We start from the raw sequence: 24,517 nt of genomic DNA on the forward strand, positions 1-24,517 counted from the left end.
AAGAAGCTTTGGGACAAGAGATTATGACTCTTTTCTGTGCCTCCCTTTTTGAAGCTGGACCTTTTGGGACAGCTTATATGAAGAAAGGGATTTCCAGGTTCCATAATTTGTCTAAGGAACAGTGGCATATTTGATAGAGCCCAAATTCAGAGATGACAAACTATGAACATGAGTAATAGGGAGTATCTGGACTGCCTTCCATATTTGATCTGACAGGTCATGAGTCAATCTGTGATGGGGATGGGCTAGATTCTTTCCTTCTTGAGACCCGTGCATTGTCTAGATGTAAACACATATGGGACTATTTGCATAACTGAATGTGTTATACAGGAGCAAGTTTTAAGTGACTCCATCCCATACAACAATCCCTTCCCCACAGAAACTCTTGGTCCAGCAAAAGTAGAGCTCTACCTCAAACTCTCATTCTGGTTAAATGCCTGAACATCATGTTCAGCAGATTATGCCTTGATTTCCCCAATGCAGCTAATCCAATTTCTACCAAATATACTGGCTGGTTCACTCAGTGTATTATCTTTGGCCAAGACAAGTTGATTGCTGGGGACTGGTGTTTTGGATGGTTAATTTGTTTGTTTTACATTATGGAGAGATTTATGACCATGAAAGATCTTCAAATGTGATCAAGAAATCAAATCCAGAAAAATGATCTCAATCTTTGGAAGCGAGAACCATAAATTATTTTGGACCAGAGCAGTGTCACTCAAGGGTTTCTAAGCACATGTAAAAAAGTTACCACCAAATGTCGGGAGAAGGAGAACCATGGCATTCTTGGGACAATGGAAAATTCATTTGCAGGAAAAATGGCTAAGGACACATAAGGAAAGTCACACAAGAAGGGGAGAAGTTAAAAAAAAAAGGCAGGAAAAAACTAGGGAAAACTTTGTTTGAAGGAGTCCCCAAAAGCAATCTGTTTGTTGTTCAGGGACTATTCTTTTTTCATTCATCTGATGGTCTCCACAGATCATCTAGATCAGGGGTAGGCAACCTTGGCTCTTTTATAACTCGTTGGACTTCAACTCCCAGAATTCACTGAGCCAGCATGGGGTTGAAGTTCCATGAGTCATAAAAGAGCCAAGGTTGCCTACCCCTGATCTAGATAAACGTTTATAAAGAAATGTAAAGTAGGTGAGCTGCTTCCTTGAGTGCAGAGTTAAAACTAGGCTTCTGCTAACTTGTCAGGAGAGACTTTGCTGCTCTAGTATGTCAACATCTGGTCTCTTCTCACTTTATCAGCGAAAATGTGAATAACCACCAGGAGTACAGAGAAAGACATTGCTCCTGCTGAAATGAGACTGCGATATTTTCAAGCAATTGTGAATTCTCACAGTTATGGGTGTCTAAATTGCACATTTTTCAAGCATAGATGCTTATATAATTGCCTCTTTCAGGTTTGTCATCACATTAGGCCTCGGGAACCAATCGTGAAAGTACAAAGCCCTGCAGTCGCGTTAATTAACTGTCACAGGTCCTGGCCCCAAGTTTGTTTCTTTTCGAGAACATAATATACTTTTCCTATTTTGTTAACCGGGTTTTTTTGTTGATCAATTCTTGTAAAATTATTCTTTGTCTAAACCAAATCTCACCATTCATCATTCTGCATAAATGCAGCCAAGACTCGTGAACCAAAACTAGAGAAAGCGAACAAGCTCCATATTCATGGCAGAAAATGCTACACTCTTTAAAATCCTGAAAAGAAAGACATTTTTGGAATTTGAGGAATAACGTGATCTACTGCTGGGGTTCCCAAAAGCCCCTCGACATCATGATCTAAAATGGAAGGCAAGATGATTTAAGCATAATGGACAGTATGTGTCAGTTATTGCCTGCTTTGGCCCAACTAAGAAGATAAATCTGAAGCTCTTTGATTGTCACCCCATGCTGAGGAAATCCAAAACAGCCAAAAAAAAAAAAAAGTTGAAGAAAATTAGATGATTGTACCAAATAGACATTGCCCTAACATCTCTTAACCATCAGCAAAACTCAGAAGAAGACATTAAATTCAATTGAACCAAGACCGCTTTCTAAACTTATCCATGACTTTAAAAAAAAATTTCCTACTTAAAAGGTTACCGCTTCGGACTGATCAATAAGGAAACTATATATTCTCAAGTCTTTTCCTTTGGTTATAAGCCCCCAGCATTTATTATATACAATAATCCTATTAAAAAGCCAACATCTGTCAGTCTGTAAATGTGCCAACAAATTATGATGAAAAGGTAAGGCCAACGATGTATTTTTTTACTACATCACAAAAAAATCACTTCCCTTAAAAAACAGCTGAGAAAATTACTCAAAAATTATTGGCTTTCTATTATATATACTGGAGCGAGGAGTTTTCAACTGTTATCCAGCAAATACACAATAAAAACTAACTATTAGGTAATGATTTAGTTTCCATCGGGGAAGGAAGATAATACCCATTTTACATAACTGAATTTTTGCAAACAGAAACACACTCTCCACCAAATTACTATCAAGTTTTATGTATTGCAACACAAAAACTCTTACAGAATGAAGAATTTGAGTTGTTAAATCTACTGTCATGCTTGCATTCTTTAAGATGGGAAATAAAAGTGACTAAGCTGAAGGGAAGCCCTCCAATTTTTAATAAACTGGTATCATCTTCACCCACAAACTCCTGCTTTCTGTCAAAAAAAAAGTTTAGTCTTCCCCTGCTTGTTTTTTTTTTTTTTTTTTACTTTAACTGCTTAACGGCTCTTACTCAGAATTATGGTATCTTCTTCCCTCTAACCAAATTCAATCAACAATTCATCTAACGCTGTATTCTTTTCCACAGCGTTTCCTCTGTGCTGATCTTGATATTAATGTTTAATTTGAAGTATATGTGAATTTAATACGCATCATAAAATGAGAGGATCATGAGACATATTCCAAATGGTTGCATCTCCAGCAATGGTGATTTTCTGAGATTGGGAGGGGGGAACAGAGGTCGAGAGGGGGGACATTGGAAACTGATAAATTGCTGACAAGGCCTATGGGTGCTATACAATACATCTCTTTGATGGGAATTTCCTGTTTTCAAAATTATTGTTAGAAATCTGCCAAAGAACTGTTTACTTTCAGAAAAGTTCAAACTCACAAGAATCGGGCATAATAAGTTTCAGCAGGCAGTCTGCTGTGCATCTTCTGTTGCTTCCTAAAGGAAATGCACTTCTTTCCACAGAGCTGGTTTCCAACATGGAGACTATGATTGCAGAATCAGAGCAGTTTGAGAAGACCTCTGTGTCTTTTTTTTTTTTTTTTTTAATCATGCAAATGAGCACTCTACTTTGAGGCTCACAAACTGCCCTGGAAATGTAATTCTGTTTCTTAAACACAACACAAAGATCTATTAAATCAATCCAAGGTTTCCCAACCTTGACAACTTTAAGATGTATGGACGTCAACTCCCCAGTAACTCCCCAGACAGCATGGGGAATTCGGGGAGTTGAAGTCTATACACCTCTAAGTTGACAAGGTAGAAAAAAACACTGATTTAGACTCAATAGTGGCAAAGAAAGCTGAAGCCTAGATTTGTCCCACCCCATCTATATTAAAAAAATTATTCAATTCGGAGTTTCAACTACCAGTTACCCTTGGACAATTTACCAGACTCTGGGCAGCAGGATAGAAGTGGTTTTTTCACCCTCTCTTCTTGGGGGGGGTGTCTAACTGCCTCCCTCTCCTCTCTCACAGCGTTCGGGAAACTCACTCATGGTCCATCATCCAAAGCTGAGCTTCCAAGCCCAGACAAAGTTGATGCTAAGACAACGTGTTGCTTACAAAATCTCTGCTTCATACTCAACAAAAAATACGGTATCTGAATGGAAATTAAGATGGGGGGAGTTAGCGGCTTCAATTTCAGCAAGGGGTTCTGGAAGCCACACCTAAATATTGAACCTCTCCAAGTAGCCCTAAGGCAGGGGTAGGCAACCTGGATCTTTTATGGACTCATGGACTTCAACTCCCAGAATTCCTGAGCCAGCATGGCTGGCTCAGGAATCTGGGAGTTGAAGTCCACAAGTCATAAAGAGCCCAAGGTTGCCTATCCCTGCCCTAAGGCTTCAGGTTGTGAGTTTGATTTAAGGACAAATCAGAGTCCCTGGCTTAATGCTCTTCCATGGACCTCCACAAAACCTTTGCTAATAATTTGGAAAATGATAGCGAGAAAAATTTTTAGATTGCTAATGAAAGAATTTTTGCAAAACCCAGAAGCAAAACAAGCTATTGTAGTGAAACACCAAAAGAACTGCTTACTCTCTCTGAGGCAAACAAAACACGGCATTTTTTAAAAAAGACCTAAGATTAAAACGGCTCCAACACTGGGACTAGCCCAAAGATTTCAAAGATGATTTGCTTACCTTCAGAATTCAATGTAATAAGGGTGACATTGTTCCGATATTCTTGATTTCCTAGCTGGCCGCTGTTTGATGAAACCGAATCGCTAGGCTTCAGAACCACCTCTCATTCTTCGTTGTGGCTATCATCATGCCTGGGACTTTAACCACAATGGTGTCTGCCTGCCTCCGCCGGAACAGCACTGAGGAGGAGGATGTGAGAAAGAAGAAGAGGAAGTACGGATTTTGTTGCAAGGGTCCACATGTGGACCCTCTTTCTCTCCAGCTCAGATTGGCTGACTTACAAGGCTATCCGGTGGCACAGTAATTAGAAGACAGTATTGCAGACTAACTCCTGCCCAAAGCCTAGGAGTTTGATTTTTGACGGCTCTAAGGTTTTTTTGACTACAGATTCCATCCTTCTGAGGTAAAATGACGGACCCAGATTGTTGGGGGCCAATGTGCTGACTCTGTAAAATGCTTAGAGAGGGCTTGTAAAAGTACATACATCAAACTGAACTTTGGGGGCCAAGCCAAATTCAAGCCAGTTTACATGGCCCTTAACTGATTTCTTAACTGAAACTCAGGAAAGCCACTGCATGATTTAGCTACTGGAGCAAGGGTTTCCTGTGCATACAGCCAGAAAGTAGGGAAGAGACCACTGCCTTCGAATACTAACTTTGCTAAAAGATGTTTTTCCAGTGAATCAGTTCTGCTCGGCTTAACGGCTCTTCCTGCCCACCATCTTGGCACAATCGAGTTCTGACGGTTCGTTGTTGAGAATTACTGTCGTATATGAGGGGACAACACTGCAAAGAGAGTAAAGGTGCCGTATGTTTCCGAGAGGGGGATAAAGAAAACAAGAAGAAATGAGATTCAAAATAAGCTCTTTTGCCACCCATTAACATTAATTTGTGGGGAGGTTTCCCTTTTTGGTTTCAAGGCTGTTTCTGTTATGTATTAAATGCAAAAAGCTCATTAATCCATCATACTCTGAACTATGTTCCATTTCTAGAACTCATAAAACTCTTTTGTTCAAGGAGACTGACTTACTTCAGTAGAATTATGTAACGTCCTCTGACCCCTGGCAGAGTTATTCCCTCTTTTTTTTAGCCAGTTCAAACTGTATATGGGTTTGGATTCCCCCGCTGGAGAGGAGAAAATTTAGTCTACTCAATTCTTGAAATAAGAGTGATTCAATTCCTCTGTTGAAAATAGATGACCTCTTTTTCCATTCAGTAAAGGAGCTCCACTATGAGAATAAATGAAAATGTTTTTACTTTATGGTCTGTTAGGCAATTCCTTAGTGACCTACTCATTAGATTGCTCTAAAGCCGTGAATCTATGGTTTATGGCTGGGTTCATCTATCACTCTAAGCCGAGGTCAAAGAGAGCCCGTTATGGTCTAGGATAATCCAACATGGTGAAGCCAAAACACGTGTGGTTTAGTTTTTTAGATCTAATACTAGTCAAAGGATGCTTAGACAAGCAAACCCTACTGCAAATGCAAGAATAAGCTTCTGCATCTTCAAAAAAGGGTCAGGTTCATCGGTGCATCCTGTAAAGTGGATAGACAAACCCTCGTTTTAAGTTTTACGCAAAATTTAAAGGCTATTGAAGGGACACATTTACCAAGCCTTATCTGCATCTGCTTCACCAGACTCTAAGTTCCAATGGTAGGACTTATGTGGCATTTGAAACCCTCAAATGCCCCAGTCTTTAATCAACCCAACCTCCATCGTGCAGAATGCCTGGCTAACATTTCCAGGATGTCACTTTAAAGGGCCCAACTGGATAATTCATCTGCAACGATGTGGGTTCCAAACATAATTAATGGAGAACTCGTGGTTGTAATTCATTCTGTAGTTTTTCCTTTTGAACGTAGAAAAAAAAAATTAACAATGAACATTGACATAAAACGGGGATCTCTCCTCCATTGTCTGGACCATATGATTGTGAGCCTCCTTGTGGTATTTAATCAACGTAATGAAGTAGGGGCCTTGATAGCCTCCAGTAAGAATTACTTAAGAAATACTAATGAGGGTCTGGATCCTCAGCTCCTGCCCGAGAATGCGGGCTTTTCCCTGCGTTGTTTCTTTCCCCAACCATTGGTTAAGCGCTGCTCTCTCTAAATGTCACACCGTTGTAGCCAAACTTTCTTCTTCAACAAGCCAGCAAGAAGCACGACTGGACTAACTACGTGCAGGATGCATTCCATTAGAGCTCCTTTTGTACGAGCACAGAAGTGCCAAGATTCAAGCAAACTATGGAAGCCTCTATGGAAGATGAGCTTCTCAATGCAGCCATTGATAGACACGGCACGTGCTTGATTCAGTAACTAAGCTCCAAGGGGAAAGATTTTACCCTAGGGAAATGGCTCCAGATATTTAATACTGAAGCTCCAAAGAGGGAGTTGCAGGAGGCAGACATTAAGCGAGCAGCTAGGGAAGAAAAACTCCCTGTGTGTTGCATATAAATGTGTGTCTGCGTGACACTGGCTCTGTCCGGGAGTTTTGCTTTGGGCGGAATGTGGATAAGAAGAAGAGCAGGTTAGGATAAAGGATCCAAATTATTTCCTTCTTTGCAAAATAGCAGCGGTTTGACTCTTGTTTGACGATATGCTATATAACAGATGGACTTGAGCTGCTCTCAGGGATACGCAGGTAACATGATGATCTTTTGTTTCCTCACAGCTAGAAGAATTCAAAGGGGTTCCTCCCAAAACAAGCCATGCAGAAATCTTGAGGGGAACAACAAAATACCCAGGGTTAGTGTTGTATGTACAAGCATGATCAGATGTGGCCTCTAAGCAGCAACATCCGGAAACTATCGAGAGGGATATGAACCTGCTAAAACAAAATTTATCTTGCCATCCAGTGAAGTTTCAGGCAGCAGAGCCTTACCTGAATTTTATCGAAAGCCCATGGTTGACAAAAGTCTTGCTGTCTGAAGGGCATTAAGCAACAATAAAGGTGCCTCCTTAGAGAGTCATCTCCCCTTAGTAGTTTCCTACTTTAGATGGCACAAGTAGCCTTTAGCTGGGACTCCTATATTTTCTTTTTGCCCTTCTTCAATGCCAGGCAGGGCAAAACCTCAGATTAGCGAAACACCAGAAGTGTCCGATTCGTTCAAAGACAAGAAACCGCGCGGAAGGGCAGGAGGGAATAAGAGAATGCACTTTTGGGCCCTGTTGCATCTCTTCAATTCAAAAGAGATTAAAATCTAGAGTTGCTGCATTGTCTGAATCCAGCATGAGTCAAACTGCACGAGGTTTCTCTTGGGAAGGGTGGAACGCCTCTGTTTCCCGGCTCTACGGTGTGGATCCAACTTGCTCAGATTGGGTCACAATGGGTATATACATTTTTTTTTCTACCAGGTTCAACTGTTTTGCCCCAAGTTCCCCTTCCTGAGCAAGCCGTTGAAATATAGGGAAACTCGAGGAGGATGCAGCCCAAGTTCACAGGTCTCTTTGCAAACTGTATTGTGAAGAATGTGCCCCAGCCTTTTGTTCAATATAAAAAGAACATTTGAATGTTTTCAAATATCAAGGATAGTTGCATAGTTTTCTACATGCAGCAGAACCTTAAATTCTGTTTGCTAAACAGAAGGTGCAAATAGTTAAGTGGGGTTTAAAGAGAATTGATCTGCTTCTGGCTCTCATCAGACGGGAAAATCTTAATCTGATGGATGAGGGATGTGCGGAAACCTTGTGATGCTTTCGTTTTAGTGTAAAACACGACCTGCGGATGCGTGCTCGAGTGTGGGATCTTCTTCTACCACCCGTGTTTCAATTTTTAAAAAATCCACCAACTATTGGAAGTTCAGCTTGAACTACTGAGGCTCAGCCAACCCACATTATCTGTGGACCCAGGATAAAAAAATGCGTGATCACGCTCAAGACGGAGACATTTTTTATTCTTCTGCTGAAAAATACAAAAACTTCTGTTTGACTCTGAGATATTAACACACATACTTTTAGAATTAGTTATATTCCTATGTTTTAAAGCCATGCGGGGAAGAATTCAAAATAAATCATCGTTTTTTAAAATGATTATTTTCAATAAAATGATTATTTAAACCCTGAGCAAAGTTATTAATTTCTCTAGGGCTTTGGGGATTCCAGTATATTTTTTTTAGGTATTCATTATCCTTGGCCTTCATCAGTTTATTTGTTCACCAATAGATGCTTCCCAGAGGTGCTTTTAACTAGGAAAGTGTGTCTATGACTCATAGCCCATCACCCACGGCTTCCCGTTTTTCTTAGCCAATGACCTTCACTCATGGGGGGGGGGCAATAAAGAGGGGAGGATTTCTGGCCCCCTCGCAAAATGAATCTGCTCTCCTCTTCCTTGAAATCATATTAAAAGGAGGAGGTTGAGGTTAGAAGGGCAGGAGGAACAATCCAAATTAGACATATATTCAGAAGAAAATCAGATGACATCCTCACCTGCTCCAAGGTAAATGTTCAAAAACAACGGGCAAATGAATGTGAGGAAAAGCATAGTACGGAAAAACTGAGACAGGAACGCTGACTCTACAGGGTCTCAGACCACTGGATTATTTATGGAAATACTCCACCGGGTGGAAGAGGCAAAGGAGGGGCAGCATCTGGTTCTAAAGGAACTTTGTTTCCCAGTCCGTTTACAAATATAATCTATGTGCCTTCGCACAAAGAATGTTAAAACAGATTGCCTTTGTTAAAGATGATGGAGGTCAATTCTAGTTATGTGTCTTAAAAGGACTATTTAGAGGTATGTAAATAAATTTTATCCCATTTTAGCCTTCCAGCCAACAGCACAGTGTTGGGGATGGAAGATGGGGAGGAAGACAATGGCTCATAATGGCACAAGTTTTTGTGCGATAAACAGAGAATTAATATACTTCTCTAATAAACTGGCACAAGAGACAATTTTGCCTATACTGTAAGGATCACCATACAAGCAGAATCAGATCTCCAAGAGTGAGGGTCCTTTGACCGTTAAGGACATGCTATCTAAGTATAAAATAGGTTTCCCATCCATCATCCATCCCTATCCGCTAGCATTCATCCAGCTTTTTGTCAGACTATCCTCCATCCATCCATCCATCTACAGAGGCAAAGGGAAGTGGATAAAGGTTGCCACTAATAAAACAAAAAAAATAAAACTGATGGGGTGAGAATAGTGCATGGTAAAACTTCACAAAGCAATAACCCGCTTGGTCGCCTACTCCGACCTACCTGATGGTATATATGCAAATTTTTTCTTTGCACTAATGATCTATTTGAGTGCAATTAATTGCCCACACTTGGACAACTCTCTTTGCCATCTACAGCATCATATCTACAGATCGTTATAATGATGATGCTTTTTTTTTTCAAAGGAAAATCAAAACCAAATCAGCCATCTTACCAGAGCAGTCTTGGACTTGAATATGTTGTGGTTCAATTTGCCAAAACACGCAAAAGATCCAAAAATAGGCTAAGAGTTGCTTTTAAAAAATAATAATTCGACTATGTTGCAAAAATTAAAACAAATTGGGAGATACATATATTCTCCACTCTAGTTATACGAAGATATCTTGTTAAGGATGATTTACCGGTTTCAAGAATCTAAACTTAACCTAAAAGAGATCCGGCAAACCAGTGTCAATAAAATCTGGCACGGTTTTATTTCTTGTTCAGAAAAATCATGGCAAGGGCACTGAACACAAACAAATACCCCACTGTAGCCATTCATGGGAAAAAAGGACCATCAACTGCAGAAGTGTCTGGTTGTGTATAGTTTTCTTGCAGCCCAGTACAGAAATGGATTTGTGCTGCCTTCGACAATGTTAAGTAAATTTTTTACTTGCACGTAATTAATTCAATCGTTGCAAAACCAGGGGAATGGTTTCTTCTGACTTTCATTGCCCAACTTAAAAGTAGCCAGGGGAAGAGGTTGTGTTTGCATTTTTGTAATTTGTTAATGTCCTTCACTCTTTCGGTCATCCCACCTCGATTTTTTTTGTACTCCCCACCACCCACCAAGACACTGCACTCCACAACTATTCCAGCCACACAAAAAGGTTCTCGTTCCTCAGTAATAAGATCATTGGTAAGAATGGCCAAAGTCCCTGAAGATCAGCTTACAAATCTTCCCTTTGGAGACGCTCCGTTTTGACGAGGAGAGCTTTGGGGACTCCAAAGTGGGACGGGGTTCAAATCCTTCACAACATACAAGAGTTGGCTGGCAATTCTTGTGATCTCACCTAACCTTCGCCATTCTGAAATTTTAGCCCAGCTCGCTCAGGTCACTGGCTCATACTGGACAAATGAGGATAAGAGGGAGCTGGAGAGATTTTGCAATTAGTAAACTTGAAGCCTGCAATTAACATTTGTCTAAAGCCAGAGTGGAGAAATCAGCAGCAAACCACATGGACATTGGTCTGCACTTGGCCTGTTCCAAAACAATTTTTTGTGGGAATGACGCCCAACCACTTTGGCATGTTGTTGAGTCAACTTAATGCCTTAAATCTCTCCCCAATGAACTCAGGGAATCCAGGACTCAAGTCGACTCTTTTTAATGCTAAATTTCTTTAGAACACACATGCATTTATACTACAGACAGGGATTTCTTCAGCCAAATAGTTTGAATAAAGGACAGGATTGTGTGTATATTCAAGATCATCGGGAAAGAGCTTCATTAGCAATTAGTCTATTTAGCATCGGCAATGACCTCTATTAACAACTACATACACATGCACCCTCCACCTCAATTCTTTCCAGGTACAAAATCTATACTGTAGCTTTGTTTCTTTAAAACACCACCCTCTGTGTCAGGCTAATCTTACTTATGAGTACATTACAAGAAAGATAGTGCCCAAAAGTTGGATTTCAACCTGATTTCCTAACCTGTGCAATCCTTTTGGTTTCAGCATCAAAGAGCTCAGCTTATATATAATATTTTTGCCCTCTTTGTCCTACTGTAAACCAAACATGGAAATAAACCAAACATGGGAAATGAAGATCTAATTGCTTTTGAAAAAAGCACCTTTTGGATGCTCATAAGAACGTTTGAAGATGAATGATGTAGGTCTGTTTAGGGTGAATTGACAATGAGAAAGGATTGAATAAATGACCAGACTTGGGTGGGGGGAGAGAGGAGAGAGAGAGGGAGGAGGGAGGAGGGAGGGGGGAAGTGGAGGGAGGAGGGAGGGGGAGGGAGGGAGAGAGAGAGAGAGAGAGAGAGAGATGTTTAAGGTTACGGCATCACAATCTTTTTGATTCATGGAAAGTAGATTCTGAATGACTGGAATGGAATGGAATCCATTCTAACTACCAAAACGTTGTCTTGTTTCTTGCTTCTGAGCCCCAAAACCATTCCAGCTGGCATGCCAGAGACCGACAGCAGATATCTCCCATTAATCAAAATCCAACACACCCAATCTACAAATCATCAGAACAAGTTATGCTTCGTATCACGCAGCTACACCTAGAAAACTCACATAGACCGTGCTTCAGAGGGCTGCAGATTGTCACTACACATCTTTGATGGGTGACTGCCTAAGTAAGCATTGACTAGATAAAGCCTGTAAGTGACTCTCAGGGACACTCGGCTGAACACACATAAGTTATTAACATCTTTTCATGGCAAATGATGGAACAAGTTTGCCTTATGGGCAGATAAAATCTGAGCAGGAAAGGATGTACAATTCTCTTAGTCAAACAGTCAAGTCTACAATTCTGATGGGCACACAGAGATATTTTTAGACTCAATGTCACATTTTAAAATAGAGAAAGCTTCCGTGTGGCAGGAGAACGCAATGCAAGCTCAAGCTTCAGAAATTGGTATTGTGGGAAGTGTATTTTAATACCTAGGAAATTGCAGGCAAGTGCAAATGCTCTTTTAGGTTGACTAATGAAACTTAAGACTCCCTGATAGCTCTGCTAGTCTTGTTAGCAGAAATTCTGGCACTCTGGTGTCATCTAGATCAGGAATCTTCGAAACTCAGCGACTTTTAAGAATTGTGGATTTCAACCCCCAGAATTCTAGAAAACTAGTGCACTAGGGTTGAAGTCCACAAGTCTTAAAATTGCCATATTTGGAGGTCTCTGATCTAAATGGTAGTAGGTAGGAAAGGAGGACTTCTGTAGATACAGGATGATATTCTAAACTTCCTTACTAGGAAAGAATTCCTCTCAAAACTCCAATGTGATGTTCTAAATTTGTCAGTGAATAAGGACCTTTTATTAGGCAAACTCCAGCTGATAAGCAAGCAAATAACTTCATCTTCCTAATATATTCCTCCTTTCGTACCCTCTAGTTTATAAAGGACAGGGGAGATATTACAAATCAGATTGGATGTCAACTTCAGCACAGAAATCTGGACTTCTGGTTTTGTTGCCAAAATAGTGTAGAATCCCAATGGTTAGTCCTCTTCTATATATGAAAGATGTAAAAGTGAAACAATTCCAATTAGGATAAATGTGGCGTGAATTAAACATTTGTAGAGGCAATTATCTCACGACTCTAGACTCACCCAGGGAACCAATATTTTTTCTAGTTCATCATGCCTTTACAGATTATCAGCAAACTGATAAAATCAGTTAGAAGAGAGGACCAAGGGCAAGAGGTGATGAGTCTAAGGAACATCTGCCTAGAGGGGCTGCACTGATGGGCCATTTTGGTGAAAGGTTGCTTAGGAAAGACAAATTTATCAGGCAAAGAAGCCTGACTTCACCATTCTTGCACCGTGGCCCAAAAACCTGGACCAGAATTCCCAGATCATTAGTCTGGATGCCACAATGCATTTTCTAACCCACTGTGATGGCTACGTCTGATGTCATGCTGAAGTGAAAAGACCATATTCTTGCCAGTTTCCATGCTGGAAGAAACTTTCAGCATATTTTCTTGAAGAGTAAGATAATTTTAGAGCCAGACTCCTAAGAAATTAAAGACAACCACGGCCAGAAAAATTTATGGGGAGAACAGGCAGACTGAAGGAAGAGGAACAAAGATGAAATAAACTAGGCAGAGCTGAAAATTTAATGCATATTTTTTTAAAAATAACCCTAAGCATATATACTGTATATCGTTTAAGAGCAGCATTAACCCTTGTAAAGGCTGCCACAAGGGTTTGTCTTTAAGATGCTACAAAATGATTTTGCTGCAAAGTAACAAGGTTATTCTTATTTGTTTTCATCTCATTGTATCAATTCAGCAATACAAATAAATCAATCACATTTGTGCCTTTGGACTCAAAGGATGCAAACTTGACTAGCGAGACAGAGAGAATACATGGGAGCACAGGTTATTTTTAATAGTCTCTGCTTTTACTTAAACCTCACACTTTTTGCATTTTGTTTTCTTGGAGATAAGTTTCTTCCAGCTGCACACTTGTGACCTTATACCAAGGGTCTCCAAACTTGGGCAAATTTAAGACTTGTGGACTTCAGCTCCCAGAATTCCTCAGCTGGGGAATCCCCTTACAATGTGCTTCTTTGTCCTCTTTTTTCCCCACAAATGCTGATGGATCAGTCCACCCTCACCCCCTGGGCAAATGAACTAAGCGAGATGAATTAAAGACAGACATTTCTCTCCAAACGCAGTTTATAGTTACCATTGCAAAACTTTAACCTTAATGCACTGGTGTCTTTAAACCCTATGAGATGAGACATTCAGACATGTTAGAAAAGGGTTGGAAGCAGCTTTCACAGATCAGCCTAGTGACTTTGTGGCATGCCACATGAAGGAGAGTATGTCATATATTGACAAAAACAAATATCCAGGAATTTTTCAGCAGTCCAGCCACTTCCAGCTATTTCTCTGCTTTTCTGTATGGTGATGATCGAGAAGTCATACCAAAAATAAAAAATGTATTGCCGTCATACTACAGACTGGAAAACCAAGCTGAAAAATTGGATGATACTTTTGAGATGTGACTTCTGTCTATTTATCTGCAGCAAAGTTGAGTTGCTATCTAAAAAGAATAACATCTTAGAAGATAAAATCCCTAATCAGTTTATTTACCACAGGGCAAAGCAATTTAGGACTGAATATAAATCTAAGGAAAGATTTTTGAAAATATTTTTTTTTCTTCTTTGTCCCATCTTAGCATTGTTTTGGTTTTACAGAGAATATATTTCTATTTTCTCCTTTGGAAACTTTTATTTATAATAAACTCTTGTTAGCACACTAATGATAAATGATGAACCCATGAAATAACACAGCTGTTAATGGCAACACAAAATCAGAGCAAGACTACACATCATTATTTATAATATATAGCTCATCTCACAAAACTGTTCTATGCACCTGGGGGAAAAGCATTTTTCACAAAAATATTTCCCTTGGTGAGACATAAACAACTTCAGAATACCCATCAACACTTCATTAGGCAAAATTCAGCCCTGAGGCACAGACTAAATCCATCAAAGATGCAATCAACTCTAATTACTAAAATCTGTGATAACACTCACTGGACATATTTTGTTCAGTTTCTAATGAAGATCTATATATCAAAACACATTTTCAGCAAACCTATCAAAAACAAAAGCAAGGTAGAGATTTAAACACACTCCCATAGAAGAGTTGGCATAAAAATAACCACTTTTAAAAAGTGTATCATCATGCTGATGTTAACATACCCTGCCATCTGTTTTCTATGAAGTTAAAGAGAAGGATGTCTATATTTTAGCTGGGTTTGGCTGTTTGGCTTTGGTTTCATGTGTGTGCACCCAGCCATCTTTTCAAAAAATCCATGGTTAAAACAAACCAAGATTTAGCACTTTAAGTGAACCTGCCTTAAAGGTTATCTACAATAAGGAAGAGATCTCTAGAAGAGATCAACCCCGACTAGAAGAGATCAACCCCGACTGCTCTTTAGAAGGCCAGATCCTGAAGTTGAAACTCAAGTACTTTGGCCACCTAATGAGAAGGAAGGATTCACTGGAGAAGAGCCTAATGCTGGGAAAGATTGAGGGCAATAGAAGAAGGGGACGACAGAGAATGAGGTGGCTGGATGGAGTCACTGAAGCAGTGGGTGTGAATTTAAATGGACTCCAGAAGATGGTAGAGGACAGGAAGGCCTGGAGGAACATTGTCCATGGGGTCGCGATGGGTCGGACACGACTTTGCAATTAACAACAACAACAACAACAACAATAAGGAAACTGAAATTTCAAATATTTTGCTCTACGAGAAACAAATCTCTCTCTACAGGAAACTGTCCTGATTCCTGTTTCAAAAATAAAAAAAAAATCAGTGAGGATTTCCAAAAGAGAGGGTAAGTTATATTCGACTATGAATATATTCACTTTTTCCAAGTTGTTGTTGTTATTGTCCATAAGCAACTCTTCATAAAAAAAGAGGTGCAGTGCTGACATGGGAAACAACTCCTGTGCTGCTGCCACAAAAACAAGGTGGGGTATCGCTATAAAAGTGTCTCTCAACCTGGGCGCTAAAGTTGTGTGGATTTCAACTCCCAGAATTCCTCAGCCATCCCCTTGGAGCAGCCAAGGTTGAGAAATGCTGTGCTATAATCATGGAGGTTGAGTTTGACCCAAGGGAGCCTTTAGCAACATTTACAGAGCATCAGTAGTTAGAGCAGGGTCTTCAAACTTGGCAACTTTAAGACTTGTGGACTTCAACTCCTTAGCCTGGCTGGCTGAGGAATTCTGGGAGTTGAAGTCCACAAGTCTTAAAGTTGCCAAGTTTGAAAATCCCTGAGTTAGAGGATATGCTGATTCTATGTGAAGCGGTTCCAACAATCATCCATAGGTGGGTTACATATTACTAACATCTCAAACATGCAACGCCATGGAAGCATAAATAATCACAGTTAATCATGAGGTTATTTCCAAAATCAGAGAGGTTAAAAACATGTTTAAACTCTAAGGAAGTTGGATTCTTTATTCCCAAAGTCAAAACAAAATCCCCAGAGGCTGTGCCCTAAATTTAAACTGGCAAGGCTGCTATATCAGCTTATCTACAATATCCTGTAGAAACAGGCCAAGCCAAGGAAAAATGTGGTAAGACCTCCAAGCCCATCATCCCAAGGTAAGGAAATGTGTTTAGTTGGTCACAGGGCAAAGAACACTGTTTTTTCTGCCTTCAAGGGGGAAAAACGGTTTCTCATTCAAAGCTGCACACCAAGTTCCTGATAGATACTCAAAAGCTGCCTTGCTTGACTGGGACAGATTGAACAGGAAACAGCAGAGGCACGCAGTGACAGCTGGAGACTTACCATCTCACTTTGTTGCATGTCTGGGTTGCCCCAAGTGGGGATCCTGCCACCATGGGCACCTGAATGGGGCTATGTTGCTTGTTCATGACAAGATCCAGTTTCTCTTCCAGGGACTTGCAGGTTGCATCCAGGGCCAGCAGCTTGGCTTCGATGCTATCCAGTCGCAGGCATATGGTCTGGTTAATGGAATACAGGAAGGACTGGGGAAGAAAAGCAGCAGAATGAGCCGGATGGGATGAGGAGGCTGTGCTGTGTGCTTGCGTTTACATAGGCATCTGCAAAGGGCACCAAGGAACAGCAAAAGCACACATATCCCCAGAGCTTGTCTGGGGTAAAAACAACCCTTTGATGGACTAGCCAAGGGTTAAAGAGCTCTCCTACGTTCTGGGAAGAGAGTCTTTGAATCTGTGGTGGCCCCAAATCAAGAATCTGGTGGCATCCTTTTCAACAAACACATTTGATTCAAGGGAATGAAGCCCACATTGTTCCAGTTTGACTATTATTTCAGCTGTCATCATAGACCTATCTTCAATTCAAAGGATTATTACCTGCTCAAGGGTTTTGCCTTGGGTATTTCTGGAAACAAAGCTGAAAAGGAGGGATGTAAATTCGCTTTAAGTTCTAAAGCGTACCTAGATGATTATGGGCCTATTTTTTAATAAGCATTCCACTCAAAAAACATGAGATAATTATTTACAACAAAATATAGCTTTTGCTTTGATTTGTACCTAGATGGCACTGGGTTTCTTTTAAAATACTTCTTGTGCACCCTCTGGTGGACATGATTAAAATAATAAAATAAACTGAGTTCAAATTACCTACAAACTCTGAAGATGAAACACTCAACTCTAGAAAACATCTAACTATATTTTTAGACTAATTTTCATTATAAGTCAGCAATCTCTGAACTTAAACTGAAAGTTTTTCTAATCTTCTTAGTGGAAATTCTGCAGAATAGTGAAGATTCGTGTTAAGCATATTGCTCACTTACATAAATGTGCAATAAATACATTTTCTTTATCCTGCTTTTTTAGTTAAAAAGCTGTCAACGCAGCCACAAGGTTCATTGTTTGATACAATCAAAAATTATTTAGAATATACTATATAGGGAAGATCTTAGTAATTCTCACAGAGACTAAGGGAAAATACAATTATTAACTTTGAATCTTCTCTGATTCATGGAAAAATATTTTCCACTATTCAGTCAGGAGTTTTCCCTAATTATGCTAACATGATTTTTCCCCTATATATTCTTGCATCTGATATACACTGGTAACTTGAAGATGGATTCCTGTGTCTTGCGGAGATAATATGTGCCAAATGTATTCCTTGACTTATAGGAATTATGATAGTAAGTTGTGCCAGTCACTAAGCAGGTTATCAGGTGACAGACAGAATTTTATGACTTTTTTTTGCAGTGGTCATTAAGCAAAACACCCAGTGTTAAGCGAACCTGCAGTCACTAAGAACACACTGGTCGTTAAGTGAACCCACTGTCCACAATGGCCATTTTTTTGCCAGAAATCAGCAAAAAAAATCATAAATCACTGTCACATGATCACGGGAGACTGCAAATGCAGGCTGGTTACTAAATAGGGTCGTACAACCACAGGGGGGGAGTCGGCCATCGGAACTTTGAATCTGGGTGCGAGTACCTTTTTTGAGGTTCCTCATAACTTGAAACTGGTCATACGTCGGGGACTCCCTGTACTAGGGAAGAAGCCTCAGAGCTTTCCAAGATAAAGGCTATCTCAGATCTTCAGGACCTTTGGCCAACTCCAAATGTGCCCTGCAAATGTGTTGACCTAAAGGACACTCAGTGGGCCCTGTGGTTCAAATCACCTTAAACCATCACAAAACATATCTATCCATTATTAGCTGCATTGTGTGAGCAAGCAGGTACATGGCTACAACCTTAATTGACGGGTCCTGACAATTGATTTCTATCCGCTGCCGTTTCAAAGGGGGGTCTACGTCTTCGTCTGTCACTTCATGGTTTTCCAAGACAACTGCAAGCCCAAAAAACAGAAAGAAGCAAACCAGTTTTAATAGCTCCATCAAAGGCCCTTGGTTATGAAATTAAAAGGAAAAGGAACACACTGGATGGGAAGAAGTGTCCTAGAAGCTCTAGGAAGTGCTGGAAAATTATCCCAAAATTTGTTTTCACAGCTAGGTTTACCTGTTTGTTAGAGCAGTGTTTCTCAATTGTGGCAGCTTTAAGACATGTGGACTTCAACTCCCAGAATTCCCCAGCCAGCCCTGCTGGTTGGGGAATTCTGGGAGTTGAAGTCCATATCTCTTAAAGTGGCCAAAGCTGAGAAACACTGACTAGATCTCAGCAGTGGATCAGCAGACAGAAGTTTGAGACGTTAATCTCCTTGATAGCCCATCCACCACAGACAAAGAAGAGCTGGGATTATGAGAATTGGCTCAACACATCTGGGGGGATTTAGGTGGAAGAACTCTTCCTTAAATAGATTTGATAGATGGGGCCGTCCTCTTTGTTTACAGTAACTCATCTGCATGCTCCCATCTATTGCTATAGGATCCATTGCCTTGTTTACTGTCTTAAAACAAAGTTAGAAATAAAATATCAGATTTTCGGGACAGGTAGAAAACTAGAGGCAGCGAAGCAACCTAAGTGTGAGGTTGCCACACTGTTGTTTTACTCAGTGTCAGGAAGAAAGAACTTTTGTTACATTACATCTTTAATTTTCTATGCAACACATACTATGAAATACACAAATTGGGTGGCTGGGTTCTTTAACATACCTGGATGATCTGGGTTCAAGTCCTCCACAGCTATTTGAACTACATCCGCTAAATCCTGTTCTGTCATCATTCAGAAACAGGGCGTAGGGCTGAACTGAAGGAGATCCGTCAGTTCATACAAATCTGATTCTGCAAAACATCAAAAACGGTGGTCTCATGAGGACTACCATATTCACTACCTGTCATCCAGCACATAGCTTTTTTTTTTAAAACAAATTTTATTGTTTTTTTAATTCTTAGAACAAAGTGCTCAAGACACATCGTGGTGCTGCGGTAATCAAACATCCAGAAATAAAACCATATATGAATAATTCAAATCAATACATCAAATATTCCTTCTCTATTTCCCTCAAATAGCTTAATATATTTAAGATAATCCATTTCTAATTTAAATTTCTATTAATCCTAAACCTGTTTTAGAGCTTTATAAATTTACAATTATCATAATCAAATTTAACTTTAAATAAACACATTATCAATTCAGATATCCCTTCCAGATATATACTAGGTCCTTAATTTTATCACAAGTCTTGTTTATATCTTCTTCCACTAATATCTACGTACGAGCTTTTTGACGAAAGGAGTCTACAGATGAGCATTTTTTACAAAAAGAAATGCCCATCTGATCTTCAAAGCACAGGGGTTTTTTGTTTTCCTGATTGCTTTGCACACAATAACACTGACGGGCAGACAACAGCCCTTAGCAATTGGAGGCTGAGGCTCTCCTGGCTGCAGCTCAGACTGACTAGATCACGGGTCTTCTAACTTGGCGCTTTTATGACTTGTGGACTTCAACTCCCAGAATTCCTCAGCTAGGCACACGTGCCTGGTTGAGGAATTCTGGGAGTTGAAGTCCACAAGTCATAAAAGGGCCAAGTTTGAAGACCCCTGGACTAGATGCTAACCTGAAAACTCCCCAAATGCACTTGTACATATGCAATGCAGGAAGAGATAATGTGTTTTTCCGTCAATTTATTGTGAATGCTGACTCCAAAGCACATCATCGTGACACTAAATACGACTGCAATCACCTTCAAAGACAGTCCTAAGAGATGAACAAACAAGAGCTGATTTCCTCCAATGCCTACTTTTTAAACTATCAGCGCATTAAAGAAATCTTAATCATCATTTTAGTATAAAAGTGTAAATCTATGCATGCCCAGTCAGCAGTTAATTTTGACAAAATCCAATAGGTCCAGAACTGAAATCAGTTTAAGTTACAGTTTCGAAAAACTAAACATGTTCTTCTGTCTTAGAAATATTTATTACTGGTGAAACATAGCATACCTAAACCAATATATCCAATATTTTGTTTGTTATTGTTAGGATTGCTTTAGTCCAGATTCCCCTGGTTGTTGTTAGTTGCGAAGTTGTGTCTGACCCATCGCGACCCCATGGACCACGTTCCTCCAGACCTTCCTGTCCTCTACCATCTTCTGGAGTCCATTTAAGCTCACACCTCCTGCTTCGGTGACTCCATCCAGCCATCTCATTCTCTGTCGTCCCCTTCTTCTATTGCCCTCCATCTTTCCCAGCATTAGGCCCTTCTCCAGGGAGTCCTTCCTTCTCTTTTAACTGTTTTTGTGTGTGTAATCTGCCAGAGTCTGTATACTGCAGCACTGATATTATGGGGGGCATTTCTAGAGGGTCTAGAGCAGTGGTTCTCAACCTGTGGGTCGGGACCCCATTTGGGGTCGAATGACCATTTCACGGGGATCGCCAAACAACGCAGTCCGCCATTTTTTTCCCCTTTTTCCTTAGCTGTGCTACTCCCTTTTATTCTATTGGCTTTGGAAAGCCAATAGAATAGACTCTCTTGAATAGAGTCTAATTCTATTGGCTTTCAAAAGCCAATAGGAATTGTCCAGGCTGTCTCTGCCCCGCTGAGCCCGCCAAAAGTCCCATTCTGCAAATGGTGCTGCACCCATTGAGTAGTCCTCGACTTATGACTGGTTGAGTAGTCCTCGACTTACGACCGGTTGGGGGGGTTGCGGCATTAAAAAGGTTGAGAACCACTGGTTTAGATATTGCTTTTTCTCTCCTTTGCATTGCGATCTCCGGACTATATTGTATGACTTACTCCAGATTCTGACACTTAACAGAAAGCAAATTTAGGTAATGGTGATGGAATTCAACCTATCTAGAAGACAGAGCTGGAGAAAGCTGTTCAAGATGAACCAGAACGGAGAAGAGATGGCAGTGACTGCACCCATATTACACAATTACCAAATGCCCTAAGGTGCTTTTCCAAGAGGCAGCTGGACTTAATTTGTTTTTCTTTGAAGACATTTCCCTTCTCATCCAAGAAGCTTCTTCAGTTCTGACTGGAGAAGCTTCTAGGATGAGAAGCGAAACATCTTCAAGGAAAAACAAAGCCCAGTTGTCTCTTGGGACAACCATGACCTGGATGACTGAGAATCTCCATTCTCAGCTGGAGACCACTGTCGTCATGTCTTTGGGAGAAAGTTTCTCAGGATTAAAATTAACAAGAGCATTCAGTTTGGGATAATGTTGTGACTTTTCTCATTAGATTAAGATCAATGCAGTCACGATGAAGGGGTTTTAGCCACCACTGATTTCGTGAGAGTTAAGCACCCTAAAACAGACAGGGCTCAGCAGTGCTCATGTTGGATTGGATTATGTCTCCTGTTTTTAGCATTTTAATTCATGCTTAAACCGCTTGTTTACTGTACTCATGAAAAAGTATTCATAGTAAAACGGATTAAGAAATCTATACGGACACGTTTGCGAACTTATGCAGAACTATAGGATCTCTTTCTCAGCACAAAATAAGACTCGGAAGTGCATTCAGTTCGAACAAAACCAGTTTCTAGAGTTACTACAATTCAGCTCCTGCAATATTGAATTCCACCTTACACCTGAATATTTTTTAACAGTGTTCTTCTGGGGTTCCTGTAAAGGACTGCTGCAAGTTTTATCAAGAGAAATTTCCAGGTTCCCCAGCTGATTTTAAAACACTGAACCAAGTCACATCTAAATTTGTCCCAGATATGGGAAAGTAGAATGAGACAGAAATGGTGGGGAACACAACAACAGACTGATTGGGTTGTTTTTTTCTTTTGATACCTGGAGCAAAATACTGTTGACAAGAGAAGTCTGATTTGTCTCTGAAAGGGCAATGCCTAATGAAGTCAGCTGAACCCAGCCATTTCTCTCTCTCTCTTGCGGTCCAGCCATGGGATGCTGTTAGAACATGCAAACTTTAAGACTTGTGGACTTCAACTCCCAGCATGCGCTGGCTGGGGAATTCTGGGAGTTGAAGTCCACAAGTCTTAAAATTGGCCAAGGTTGGAGACCTCTGATTGCTTTGAGTTTCCCGGCCAGCCACAGCAACAGCTGTTCATTGGGGGGGGGGGGAGAAGAGAAAAAAAAAAACCCTTTCTAAATTCTTCCCAATGAGGACACCGCAAGATATTGAGTTTTTATTCAAGAAAATCTGCTGCCAAGAAAGATTCATTTGAAATTCGGATCTCCGTGAAAGGATTAGGGGCGGGTTCGCGCTGGGGCGAGGGGGCTGGAGTGATCTGGCAAGGGACTGAGGGCACGTGGTTGCCATTTCTCTCCTTTTGGCAAATTTGCTTTGCTGTTTCTCAGAAGTCTTGGGCAAGGGCCAGCCCTCAGATATTAAAACAGCTGTGCGCGGATTATGGTTTCATCATGTCACGAGCTGCAAATGCGGTTGGAAGCTGGGCTGAGGCTGAAGGGAAAGAATCTTTCGGTCCATAAATTAGGAAGGGGACCCGGCCAAACCCCCCGCTTTTCATCTTGCTTTGCTCAAAAGGAAACCAGAATCGTGCACAGATTCTATTAACACAGGTAGCCCTGGACTTACGACCACAATCGAGCCCCCAAGTTTTGTCGGTAAGCGAGATGTTTGTTAAGTGTGTTCTGCCCTGTTTTACGACCCTCCTTGCCACAGTCCTTAAGTGAATAACTGCAATTGTTAAGTCAATAACCCTGTCGTGAAGTGAATCTGGTTTCCCCATTGACTTTGCTTGTCAGAAGGTCACAAAAGGGGATCCCATAACCCCGGGACACGGCAACCGTCGTAAGTATGAGTCAGTTGCCAAGCGGCTGAATTTTGATCATGTGACCCTGGGGAAGCTGCAACAGTTGTGTGAAAAACTGTCTTGAGTCACTTTTTGGGCGCCATTGTAATTTGGAATGGTCACTAAATGAACCGTTGAAAGTCAAGGATTACCTGTACTACTTAATCTGTTTTCAAATCATGGTACTAGGTCAGGGGTTCTCAACCTTGGCAACTTTAAGACTTGTGGACTTCAACTCCCAGAATTCCTCAGCCAGCAAAGCTGGCTGAGGAATTCTGAGAGTTGAAGTCCACAAGTCTTAAAAGTTGCCAAGGTTGAGGAGCTGGGTTTTTACCATGCCATTCTACAGACTAAAGAAGGGGGCTTAAGGACAGACTTTTGCCCCAGAACAACCAGTTTTTAGGATTAAATGTAACACACACACCCCTCCAAAAAAATAAACGACGGCCTTCCTAGGTGGATCAGGCCAAGAAATCAACTCCACAGGAAGGCTGGAACTATTTTATTGAGATTGGCTACAAGAATAAAATCCTGCAGACCTGATTGTGCTGCACCGCCTCCCCTTTCTTATAGTCTTGTGAATTAGGAAGAGTCTGCCTGAACTGCTTCCAAATATTATCTATTTGTTGTGGACTTAAAATATGTTCCCTCCCCCCCTTCTCTCCCCCCCCCCCCGGCTCTCCTGGCAATGCATCCTGCATCTCTCCATCCAGGTCATCTTCCTTATTCTCTGCACAAAGTTTATTGCTGCTCACAATGTTCTGATTAATTCCGTACATCATGCTAAGCCATACTTTAATCACAGTAGGCTAAATAAATCAAACTGGGGAGTTTCACAAACCCTGGTAAGTCATAAAATCGTTGTTTAGAAATCACAATCACGAGTTTATGCAACACTCAAACTTGGGCAGGGTGCAACGGATGAACCCAGCTACCATGTCTATGCAACTAGGATCTGCTTCCAAAGAATTCATATTCCTATCTCTTTGCTGTATCACAGCCATGTTCGTTTCAAGTATTTTTGAGTAGGGAAAAATACATCTTGAAAGCCTCATGGCACTGGAAACTAAGTAGAGTTGGATCCAGTTGGCGCTTGGATGGTTAACCACCAAGGAA

At 40.7% G+C, this 24,517-nt stretch overlaps 1 protein-coding gene across 1 annotated transcript in view; it reads right to left on the bottom strand.

Moving 5' to 3' along the window:
- Window positions 1-24,517, bottom strand: part of LOC120296712 (protein BANP-like) — a 46,827-nt gene that overhangs the window by 15,560 nt on the left and 6,750 nt on the right. Inside the window, 6 exon segments of the mRNA XM_039318633.1 lie at window positions 4,380-4,508; window positions 4,511-4,534; window positions 6,849-6,871; window positions 16,560-16,759; window positions 18,474-18,568; window positions 19,332-19,460. Of these exon segments, the coding sequence (XP_039174567.1) occupies window positions 4,380-4,508; window positions 4,511-4,534; window positions 6,849-6,871; window positions 16,560-16,759; window positions 18,474-18,568; window positions 19,332-19,401 (541 nt within the window). The 5' untranslated portion in view covers window positions 19,402-19,460.

The sequence above is a fragment of the Crotalus tigris genome, unplaced genomic scaffold, assembly GCF_016545835.1.
Source record: "Crotalus tigris isolate CLP2741 ecotype Arizona unplaced genomic scaffold, ASM1654583v1 scf7180000021447.437961, whole genome shotgun sequence".
NCBI lineage: Eukaryota > Metazoa > Chordata > Lepidosauria > Squamata > Viperidae > Crotalus > Crotalus tigris.